We start from the raw sequence: 11,964 nt of genomic DNA on the forward strand, positions 1-11,964 counted from the left end.
TAATCCCAGTGTAGCTAGTTGTTCTGAAAGTAGCTCATAGATTGTCCTAAAGTAGCTTAATAGCCTGAGGGTTATATTCAGTCTGAAGGGGTCATAGGGGAGAAGGATGGGGGACTCATGGACTCTCTGGTCACCACGATCTACCGCCTTATCCTAATGCCTCTTCTTTGGCCACAGTCTTCTTTGGTATTCTCTTGCCTTTAGCCACCTTTTCTAACGTGTATGCTATCATCACTTGAACTGTATTTAAGAGTGATGGCAACGGGTTTGAGAGTCATAATTTATATTAAAAATGTGTTGGACTTTTTAAATACATTTTTCAAATAAAAAATGTTTTAAGCAAAGTAGTCGCAGAGTATTCACTACAGGCATGTTTGGGGTCAAGGGATAAATACAGTTGATGAAGGTAACTGCTAAAAAGTAGCTGACGTGGAATTCTGTGCCATCTTCACCCTTTGCAAGGACAGAAGGCCAAGTATTGTGAAGGCAAGGAGAAGACCACCAATATCTTCCAAGGGCTCAACTCCTTATTCTTCCTGTTCCCTCCTCTTGGCATTCATCTGAGATTGTTCAAGTCTTTAAACAATCACTTGTTTAAAAATGACTTTGGAAATGAAGCAGAGGAGGAACATCAACATTATGGAGGGGGGGATAAAATATGCTGGGGGACAAGGGGAGGGATCAGGCCCAATGCTGCTGGTTATACAGTTCAGTTGTAAGGTTCAAGAGATTTCTGGTCTCCACCTCAGATACCTCTGTAAAAAGACACAAGACCAAACAATTTTTTTTTCTAGTTTTGTTTTTCTATACTAAAAATATCCAGTGGGTGCTGGGAATCACAAAGGGTGGAAAGGTTGAGATGCTGAAACCTCTTGCAGATGAAGTGGCCATTACCTGCGGTTTTTCTCTAGCTGGGTGAGGAAACAAAATAAAGAAAAAGAGAAAATATTACAACTATATCTATATTCTTTTCCCTTCCTTGCTTCGTTTCCCTCCCCAGAAGCCCTCATTCCCTCAACACCACTGCCCCGTTTGTGCTACCTTTTTATACTGAATTAACGGTATTGAATACCCAAAGAGAAAGACAAAAACTAGCAAAATGACAGGCCACATGTACTATTTTATTGTCCTTCTCCCTAAAGTTCCTGAAACCCTGTCAACTGAGAATTTTTTATCCAATCAGAGCCTTTGGTAATTCATTTGGTAAAGGCAGAGGACTATCCTTCCTGAAGAATTCTGAAATTGCTGGAAATAATCCCAGGAGTCCTTGGGATAGTGGTGGTCAGGGGCATCAGCACTAGTGTCAAACAATCCTGTTGTGACTGTCATTTACTAGCTTTGTAAACCCCCATTCCTTCTGTGAAGTGGGGATAATTACACCTCACAGCATTGTGAGGATTGATCTAGGTAAAGCGTACATAGTAAGTCCTCAAATACTGGCTGTTGTTACTATTAAACTATTAATAAGCTGAGAACTATTAATATCTTCCATATCTATGATCGGCTTCAAGAATTGTTGATACAGCTATAATTCTCATGATTTGGGCCATAATCCTCCCATGACCAGTAGTACATGTTGCCCATTAACCAACCCGCAGTTGCTCAAGAAACAGGTGGAATCAGCAGCCAACGATGTGAGTAACCAGCATATTACACATCAGCGGGGAAACTAGGTAAGTAACACTTCATGCAAACACTTACTGGTTCCATCTCTGTGAACACTGCAGACAGACTGTTCCAAATATCCTCCAGCCCGATCCTGACCCGTCTCCAAAAAGCAAGGGCTGGACTGGGGCTGGGGCTGGGGCCAAAGAAGAGGAAGGGCGTAGGTCTGATTCTAGAGCTGAGAGGGGGTGTGGGAGTGGTGGTGGTAGTGGTGGTGGTAGTACTGGTGGTGGTCTGAGTGGTACAGCTGGTGTCAGAGCAGAGACTGGAGTCCAGAGGGCACTCCTCCCGAAGCCGGTTGCACGGACATTTCTCATAGGTACATGGCCGATGCTCTGTACGGAGTTGGTTCAGTGCCCCAACTCGAAGGCGCCCGGAAAGGCCCTGCAGCTTCCCAGACCGGGTCCGACTCATGGTGCCTGACTGGCAGTGGCAGTGCCACGGGCCCCAGGGCATCAGCACCAGCCGCAGATCCTCAGGAGGGGGCATGGCCGAGTGCGAGAGCTGCTGCCACCGGGTCGGGGTGGACCCGGCCATGGACCACTGGCTCATGGTACTGTCGGGGTGCTGTATTTCCCCCCCAGTAGGCTGCCAGGTGTTGGCTGGCACGTCTGAAGACATCCTGATCTCCCCCTCCTGGGTATTTGCTTTAAACTTCGAGCTGGGCACCCTCGCTGTATTGTAACCCCTGCTGAGAGACGCTGCAGTGATGTTATTCTTTCTGGCGTTAATCACAACCCCCTCTTCCAAAGACTCATCCTCCTCGGCCGAGGACACAATTGACTTGCTGACGCCTGTGGCCACAGTGGAGGCCAAGAGCTCCGCAGCAGCCGGGCCTGCTAGGCGCTCGACAGTGGCTCCGACGTCATCCTCATCCTCCATTGTTACCTTCATCCTCCTGGGGCCACCGGTCCGGAGGGTGGTCCGGTAGTGGCGGGACATAGGGACCCCGAAGCGGAAACTGACCCGCTGGGTCTCGGTGGAAGTCAGGCCTTGGGCCCCCGCCGCCCGGGGCCCCAGACTCAGCAGCAGGGCCCAGAGCAGCGCGCCGGCGGCGGGGACCATGGGGCCGGCCGGTGTGCGGCTGAGAGGGAGGCCAGTGAGGGAGGCCGGGACTCCTACCTTCTCTCCCTCCCTTCCGCTCGCGACCCAGCGGGTCGTTTGAACCGCGGCCTGCGGATGGGGAGGGGAGAGGGGGCCTCGTATGCGCACGCCACGCCCCTCCCCCGGGCCCTCGCGGAGCTGCCCCCAGGGCTGAGATCAAAAACCGAGGAACCACGGTGGCCAGAACGCAGCGCCAGAACCGGCCAGAACGCAGCGCCAGAACCGACCAACTCATTGTGATGCTACGGGCCTGGACAAGTAGGGCACTTCCTCGGAGCCGGGCTTAAACCTTGCATCGCAGTTTATTAACCGCTACGGATCGGAATTTCCTAAAGAGGACAAAAGTACAAGTTTTGAAAGCACTCCTTCCCCGACCCACAGGCAACAGCTGTGACAAAGAAGGGAGCTGCAGTTCTTCCAGGTTTAGGGAGCTGACTCCCGGTTCCCAGCAGGCTGCGCGGTGAGTTAAGCCCTGCCCTCCCCTCCACCTCTCACTGAGCTTCACAGACTGCTAGCATGCCCCGGGTGGAAAGGGTCTCAGCACCTTCACTTACAAGGGAGGAAAAGGACACTCAGAGAAATGCGGTTATATTTGCCCAAGGTTCTGTAGCTGAAGCAGGACCAAACCCCGCAGCCTTCCCCATTCCCCTACAAGATGCCACTACATGCACCCCTATAGCTGAACTGATGATCACTGGGCAAATGAGGTTCCAGACTTTGGAGCCCTGCTTTGAAGGCACGGTCATGAGAGGAATGAGACCCCAGGGAAATGTGAAGGTCCTGTGGTACTGGGGTTGAGGAGGAGGTGGTTTAGGGAACAGCCCAAGATGTTTCAGGGTTAGAGCACAGGCAGATTAATCTTTGCTTGGTTCTAAGGCCCTTGATTCTTTTCTTCCTCTAGGTCCCTCGTGAGCCATGGAGCTCCTGGTCCAGCCTAGGAGAGAAAAACAAAAAAGTAGGACCTGGGTTTTACTCACTGGTTTGGGGACAGAAGCCAGAGAATTGGAAGAGTCAAAAGATTGGGTGTGTGAACTGGTGGTCATCAGGCTCCTTTGTCCCCTAGGCCCTCCCCACTGGGTATTTTCTCCGCTTTGCTGACCTTCTTGACTTCTTAACTTCTACAACTAAGTTCTGTGCTGTGAATATTCCTTTATTCTCTGATGCCTCAGCACTTATATGTATAGTTGTTGTTTTTTTTCCTTTGTTCTTGTTGGATGCAGGCCTTAATTTCTTCTCTGGGTGGGCACAGTTTTCCCAGATACAACGAAGCATCTAGAAGCAGGGCCTCTATCTTTTAGTTCCTCTGCATCTCCCCCAAGGCATTAAGAAAGCTGGAACTGGCTTTATACATCCCACCCCAAACTTTTCTCCTCAAGCTCAGGACTCACTGTCTGACAGCTTCAGGGATGTGAACCTGATCCAAGGAGATGAGTTGGGCCAGCTCTCCCAGGCTGTTCAGAAAACGGATCTTTCTTGTAAACTTGGAACTGAAAAGAGAGGAGGATAAACCAGGTTGTGTGTTGTACTGGGGAGAGGGTTCCTGGAGACCCTTACAAAGGGCAATGTAACAAGCAGAGCGTGGTTAAGGCTAGAAAGAGCCAGGCTGGGGAAAAATCTTCTTCATCTTGATTTTGAAAATGGGGGAGAAGACATCCTTGTCCTCAGAGCTGGTACCTGATGAAGGGCCGCAGCAGTGCCAGGAATGCCTTCACGTACCAGGTGGCATGGACAACCACCAGGGCGCGCAGGTTCTTCCGGAGCCTGAAGAATAGGAAAGAGATCATTCTACTCTTCTTCTACCTTCATGCTGGAAGAGCAGGTGGGGCTACGTTCTGTGCTTTAACTTCCTTCACGTCTGCAGTTTCTAGATTTCTCTGGCAGTGGGGTCTAGTCCCCATTCCTTGGTCTGTAATCTGAGCTGGACCCATTGTGTTTAGCCCTTTGTGCTTCTCATTTTTAGGCATTCCTCTTGTCAGAATCCTTCTGCCCCATCTCCCTCCTGTGCCCTACCCTCACAGAAATTCTTGGATACTCCCCTTTTCCCATGCCTCCCAGGACCAGGACACCAAAAACAAAAAAGAAATGAGCTAGAAAAGTGAGCAAAGGGAAGATGGGGGAAAGAAAAAGGGAAAAGGAACATCTCGGGGAACAAAGCCATATGGGTCAGGTATGGAAGGTGGACAGAAGCAGAAAATGGCAGCTTGGGCAGTAAACTAATTGGCGAGACGGGGAGAAAAGGAAGGGGTATGTCACCTCGATTTACTGGATTTTCACACATGGCCAGTGGCAAAGCTATTATCATTGCCATTATGCAGAGAAGAAAACCGAGTCCCAGGGAAGTTAGGTGACTTGTCCAAGGTAAATGATACAGCAGGTAAATGATAGAGACAAGATCTGAAACCAGGTTTCCCTGACTCTGAGAGTACAGAAGATGGGAGAGGCCTGGAAAGGGTTGGAGAGAGACAAGGAAAAGAGGAAGGGACTAAATGGAACAGGAAAGAACGGAAAGAGGGAAAGACAAGGCATAGTGGGAGTTGTGGCCCTCCTGCCCTCGTGGCTCACCGCCGGTCCAGAGCGCGGTAACACTGGCGCATCCAGCCCAGAGGTGGGACCTGGGCCCTACTCGTGCCTCCACTCAAGTGAACAAGCAGGTAATTTTCAGCGACCAGTAGCTCCAGAGTTCCCACCATATACCTGGGGGGCCGGGAGGGGACACAACTGTCAGGGAAGGTACATGCTTGGGGTTTGGGGAGCGAGAGGGACAAGCAGGGGGAGCAGCAGAGGGAGAGGGAGAAGCAGGATCTCCCCCAAGCAGGGAGCCCAACGAGGTGAGGCTTGATCCCAGGGCCCCAGGATCAGGACCCGAGCCAAAGGCAGACACTCAACCAACTGAGCCATCCAGGCATCCCAGGGGGTTCTTTTTCACTTTTCCCTCCTTAACATCCCCCCTTCAGGGAGCCCTTCAGGGCTTCCACCTCACCTGAACAAGTGTTCCATGACATAGGTGTAGTTGGGGATGCTGCTGCTGGGTAGGTAACAGGAAGAGAAGACGATAATGGCGTTGAGGCCATCACCATGGTAACCTGGAGAGGACAGAGGGAAAATTCATTCAGTCAACAACTAGGTATGACAGATAGTACATCTTTTTAGCTTGAAGGACTCTGAGGATTTTAAACCCAAGGACTGAGTTTCCAACTTCGGTATTCTATTCAGGAAGTCGCAGGTCTTTCCCTGCCACATATCTGAGCAATTACCTCCATGAGAGAGGACTTTCTTATAGAGCTCAATGACAGTCATGTCCACTCTCTGCTCCCGCTGTCCTGTCCGGAACACCCTCCAGTGACGACCATCTTCTCCAGCCACATCCCACACACAACCCCGGCCCAGCCTTTCCGCTGCCTCACTGGCCCCCAGACCCTCTGCCTGGGGCAGGTCATCTGAAAGAGAGGGATAGGGAAGGGTCAGTAAGGCATAGTACAGACCTTCAGTATCTTCTAACTTGCCCAGGTTTCTAGAGTGGATTGCTCTAACCTCTCATTCCTCAGTTTTTTTCTAGGATTCCAGCACTAGTTTGTCCAGTGCCTTGCTGGTTTCTCTTTCCTCTGACTCACAATCCTCACTTTTTCACTAGACACCGGCCTTGAGGTAACCCTGCACTATGGTAGGTCCATGACCCTTGCCAGGATTAGTTTTCTTCTAGATTCTTCCTTACTTTTTGTGCCTTTCCTTGGGTGAACTCCTCTGTTCCCATGTCTTCAATAACCACCAGTAAGCTGATGATTCCAAATTTGCCCCTTTAACCCATGTCCCTAAATGCTTAGAGTGGACACCTTTAGTTTGTGTCTTTCTGTCATCTCCAAGCCACTAGACCCAAGTGTAATTCAAACTCCTTCTCTTCCTCCTCTCTCCCATATTTCCTTTCTGGATGAATGACTCCATCCATCTAGGTGGCTGAGAGAGAAAACTGGTATTATCAAAGATTTTCTTCTCTGTCAGCCAACTGGACTCCAGATCTTCTTCTATATTATCTTCACTATATTCTCTTATCATTCTCTCTACTACTACTGTCCTGATTCAGGTTCTTAGCATTTCTCATCTGGCCTTAGTGCTAGCCTCCTAACTGGTTTCCATGTCTCTAGTCTGTTTACTCCATTTCACCCTCTATCCCACAGCTAGAGCAAGCTTTGTTTTCTACCCTACCTTTCTTACTCAAATGGCAATATACCATACCCACTAATTCTGCATGATCCTTCTATAGCAATGGAAACAGCTGCCTCATCTTAAAAAATAGTTGTCTGTTTGGCTTAGTTGGTGGAGCATGTGACACTGACCCTTGATGGTGGGGTCGTGAGTTTGAGCCCCATGTTGGGTGTAGAGATCACTTAAAAAATAAAAATCTTAAAAAAAAAAAAAAAAGTATTCCAAGGGCACCTGGGTGGCTCAGTGGGTTAAAGCCTCTGCCTTTGGTTCAGGTCATAATCTCAGGGTCCTGGGATTGAGCCCTGCATCAGGGCTCTCTGCTCAGCAGGGAGCCAGCCTGCTTGCCCCTCTCTCTCTGCCTGCCTCTCTGCCTACTTGTGATCTCTTTCTGTCAAATAAATAAATAAAATCTTAAAAAAAAAGTATTCTATAACATGGATACACCATGTAAGAATTAATACTCTACTGACAGACCTTTTGGTTGTTTCCAACCTCTTTAGAGCCATTAAATCTGATCATGTTACTCCCTTGATCAAAACCATTCAGTGGCTACCCTACGACTCAACAACTGCACTACTGGGTATTTACCCCAAAGATACAAATGTAGTGATCCAAAGGGGCACCTGCACCCCAGTGTTTTTAATAGCAATGTCCACAATAGCCAAACTATGAAAAGTGCCCAGATGTTCATCAACAGATGAATGGATAAATAAGATGTGGTGGGCGCCTGGGTGGCTCAGTGGGTTAAGCCGCTGCCTTCGGCTCAGGTCATGATCTCAGAGTCCTGGGATCGAGCCCCGCATCGCATCGGGTTCTCTGCTCAGCAGGGAGCCTGCTTCCTCCTCTCTCTGCCTGCCTCTCTGCCTGCTTGTAATCTCTCTGTCAAATAAATAAATAAAATCTTTAAAAAAATAAATAAATAAATAAGTAAGATGTGGTATATATGTACCAGCCACCAAAAAACAAAAAAACAGAACAAAAGAAACCCTGCCATTTGCAATGATGTGGATGGAACTAGAGGGAATTATGCTAAGCAAAATAAGTCAATCAGAGAAAGACAATTATCATATGATCTCACTGATATGTGGAACTTGAGAAACAAGGCAGAGGATCATAGGAAAAGAGAGGAAAAAATGAAACAAGATGAAACTAGAGAGGGAGACAAACCATAGGAGACTCTTAATCTCAGGAAACAAACTGAGGGCTGGTGATGGGGGTGGGGAGGGATAGGGTAGCTGGATGATGGACACTGGGTGGGGAGGGTATGTGTTGTGGTAAGCGCTGTGAACTGTGTAATGAATCACAGACCTGTACCCCTGAAGCAAATAACACATTATATGTTAACAATAAAAAACAAATTAAGTAAGTAAGTAAATAAATAAATAAAACCATTCAGTGATTTTTCATTGCCTACAGGATAAAATCTAAACTCCTCAGTGTGGTAATCCCCATGATTTTACTCCTACCAACATTCAGAAGCCCATTTGAGCTCATTCAGAAGCTCAGGTGACAGCTTGGACATGTGATTGCTGTCTGAAGTCGAGGGCAATCTTGTGGCAAACCTGGGAGGTCTGTACTAACTCCAGTCAAGCATCACAGGTGAACTCTAGGATACCCTGTTGATGTCTAGAGAAGTGGAGAATTGGTTGGTGTGGGTAAAACTCATACATTTGGTGTCAGAAGTGTTGTGAGTAGAGAAGAAACAGTTTTCCTTAATATTAAAATAGTCATGCTTAATACTTTGAACTCCCCAACATGTCCAACACGCCATGCTCCTACCCAAGTTGATGTTTCTACCTAGAATGCCTCCCCAGCTACCTGATAAAGACCAGCTCAGAATCACCTCTTTTGTGAAGACTTTCCTAATGCTTCTCAGGCAGAACTGACCTTGTCCTTATCCCTGCATACATCCCTATAGGTATGTAGACCATAATCTTCAACTACACTTACTTGTATATGTGTTAATTTCTTATTAAACAGAGAACTCCCTGAGTGTAGGACAATCTTATTTATAGTTATAACTCAGTTCTCGCTCAGTAATAGCATATCACAGTCACTCAATGAAAGCTTCCTTAACAAAGGACCCTTCCCATCCTTCTACTGACTACTCTCACACTGGATCTACAGACTCTACCTTTCCATTCTGAGGAAATTAATTTTGCTGACCTTACCACTTGGTCCCCACCTAATTGTTTCTAACTTTAGTCCCATAAAATCCACCCTGAGCTTCTTTAACTCTAGCTTCTACTTTTACCAGCTCAGGCCTCGGGTTTCTTGCCCACCTTCCCATTCAAATTCATGTCCACTGTCCAGCTGCTCAGAGTCTGAAGGTGTCTCCAATTCATCTACCTCCAGGTCAGAACTACCATCAGGAGAGGAAGGTACAGAGTTTGTGGGAGATGTTCCATCGCCTCCAGTGCCCTTGGTCAGATTCAGTCGCAACTCTGGGGCAGAAAGACGCTTCCGCATGGGGCGTGGGCCACACAGGGCTAAAGTGCTGGGTGTACCTGGGGTTGGGGTAGAGGGAGAAAAGAATAGAAAAGTCTGTGTTGGCAGGGGAGTTAGGAATTCCTGCATATGATAGTGATATATGGGGTGAATTCTAAAGAACTTCCATGGCGGGGGTGGGGGGTGCCTGGGTGGCTCGTGGGTTAAAGCCTCTGCCTTCAGCTCAGGTCATGATCCCAGGGTGCTGGGATCAGTCTTGCATCGGGCTCTCTGGCAGGGAACCTGCTTCCTCCTCTCTCTCTCTCTCTGCCTGCCTCTCTGCCTACTTGTAATCTCTGTCAAATAAATGAAAAAAACAAAAAAACAAAAACCAAACTTCCACGGGGGCTATTTGGGAAAGTAGCAGTGGAACCACAAGGGGGTGAGGGCAGCACAGCCCTTCACTAGCCTAGCATCAAGAACTTGTGGCCTAGGTTCAAATTTACCTACCTGCCTGTGAACCTCTCTCAGGATCGTCAGGACCTTCAGAAGGGTCGGCTTCTTCAGGAAGAAATCTAGAGGAGCAAGATTACAAGGGGGGCAGAAATGCAGGTTAAATGAATCAAGCCAGGTATCAGTTTATCAATCCTCTCACCAAGATATGACTTTTTTTTTTAAGATTTATTTATTTGAGAGAGAGTACACAAGCCGCGGGGGCAGGGGTTGGGGGGTGGGAGGGCAGGGAGCATTGAGGGAGAGAAAGAAGGGAAGCAGATTCCCTGCTGAGTGCAGAGCCCAAGGCAGGGCTTGATCCCGACTCTCAGATCACCACCTGAGTCAAAAACAAGAGTCAGACGCTCAACTAACTGAGCCACCCGGCACCAGCCCCGATAAAATCTTACCAATCTTACTGCCTCTGCCTTCTTTTAACCCATCCTTCCTTCAAGTCCTAATTTATCATTCCCATCTTCCATTCAGGAGCATCCCTCTGGTCCTTACCTGGGGAATTCTTCATCCTGCCACTCCTCCTTCAGCTCCAGTTCCCCAAGTTTCAGGGATGCTGCTGGGCGCGCTGCCTCGGCATTCTCCCCGGCCCTACAAGTCCCCCGGGGGAAGGGATGATCATGAGACAAACTAGGCCGTGTCTTAAGGGAGCTGGGTTGTAGGTAGGAGACACTGGAATGAACAGTAATGAAGGTACAGAGCAGAGCATAGGCCTGAAAAAAGACGTGGGCTCTCATCTCCTGAACAGCTACCCCTACCACACCCACCACTACCTGGAGACAGTTGAATCCTCCAGTGGGGCTTAGGAGCTGAGGGAAGCTGGGAGGAAAGATGGGACACGTAGAGCTAAGCCTATTAACCTCTGTGGCGTTGCTCCACCTACACAGAGTTGGGTAGAGATAGTCCCCATTATACCTGGCTGGAACCTGACAGACCTGCCCAGCTGTCACTAGGCAGAGTTGGGGAAGACGGTAGTACCTCATTAAGCCTGCCTTTCCTACACCAGCTGGGGAGTGGTCAGGGAAAACCACGACAGAGGCAGACAGGTCGGGGAAGACGGTAAGGAGGAAGAGCGAGAGTGATTTGCTGGGAAGGAGTACCGGGACCTAAAATTTCTTTCTAGATCAGCTTTCCAGAGGGCCATTCTGGGGAGTGGGTGTGAGAAAGCAGACAACAGGGGGTAGTTTTATAGACATGAAATAGAGAAGTTTCCTTTAAAAACAAAACGATAGGGAACTAATCTGAAACCCCCCAGCTCCCCATTTCCTGCCTAGAGCCGCAAACTACCCCTTCCCTGCAGATTCGCCCTTTTGCAGTCATGTCTCTTCCAGGAAGCCGAGAATTGCCCTGGTCAGAGCTCGACGGTGGCAAAATCCCTCAAGACTTGTTTCCAATCAAGTGAGCCAGATCTTACTTACCCAAGGTCTAATGTCTTTTCTCCCGCTTCTTGTGTGGTTCCCATCTTCAGGGTCTTCCTGCCTCCCTCAGCCACTTTGCAGCTGTCCGGGAGCCCCTTGTCCCGGCTCCCCAGCACTTCTATGTCCTTTTTCTCTGTCTCACTGTTGTTGCTCTTGCCTCCAAGGAGGAGGGAGGTGTGGAAGGGAGGTAACCTTACCTTCAAACAGGTTTTGCCACCTCCCTTCTTTTTTCCCTTCCCAAGCAGCAGGTTTGCCCAAAAGAAAACCCTGCCTATGTGGGGGCGGGTTTTAGGGAAGAGAGGACATTTTCTAAAGTGTCTTGTCTTAGGGGAGTTGAGGAAGGCAATTTATTTTCTCATCCAGACTCCTTATAACTTCTGGAAGCTGCTCTTAAAAAAAAAAGAAAGAAAGAAAAAAAAGGGGGGAAGGCAATCGTAAAAAAATTTTGGTTTTAAGACTATGCTTATAAAGCATAAGCAAGATTGGAAATGCCGTTATTAAGAGCGCTCTGGAAGAAGAAACGAATGAAAGGCCGAGGATACGGAGAGATGGAAAGGCTGTTGCTCTCCATTCCCCAAAAAAGTTAATGAAGGGAGACATTCCATATGGCAGGAAGAAGGGAGATGAATCTTGAGGAGGCTGAAAC

At 48.5% G+C, this 11,964-nt stretch overlaps 2 protein-coding genes across 2 annotated transcripts; both read right to left on the bottom strand.

The window, feature by feature from the left end:
• Positions 1-11: 11 nt before the first annotated feature.
• Positions 12-2,878, bottom strand: C4H1orf56 (chromosome 4 C1orf56 homolog). The gene is made up of 2 exons (XM_047725720.1): positions 1,702-2,878; positions 12-911 (listed from the first exon to the last, which is right to left on the bottom strand). Exons 1-2 carry the CDS (start codon positions 2,728-2,730, stop codon positions 891-893), a joined length of 1,050 nt encoding a protein of 349 aa, XP_047581676.1. The 5' UTR covers positions 2,731-2,878; the 3' UTR covers positions 12-890.
• A 174-nt stretch (positions 2,879-3,052) lies between these two features.
• On the bottom strand, positions 3,053-11,865 carry BNIPL (BCL2 interacting protein like). The gene is made up of 10 exons (XM_047725718.1): positions 11,319-11,865; positions 10,396-10,491; positions 9,907-9,971; positions 9,252-9,476; positions 6,024-6,206; positions 5,750-5,852; positions 5,332-5,463; positions 4,444-4,530; positions 4,158-4,256; positions 3,053-3,703 (listed from the first exon to the last, which is right to left on the bottom strand). Exons 1-10 carry the CDS (start codon positions 11,360-11,362, stop codon positions 3,667-3,669), a joined length of 1,071 nt encoding a protein of 356 aa, XP_047581674.1. The 5' UTR covers positions 11,363-11,865; the 3' UTR covers positions 3,053-3,666.
• Positions 11,866-11,964: the final 99 nt, after the last annotated feature.

This window comes from Lutra lutra, chromosome 4, assembly GCF_902655055.1.
Source record: "Lutra lutra chromosome 4, mLutLut1.2, whole genome shotgun sequence".
In the NCBI taxonomy this organism is placed as follows: Eukaryota; Metazoa; Chordata; class Mammalia; order Carnivora; family Mustelidae; genus Lutra; species Lutra lutra.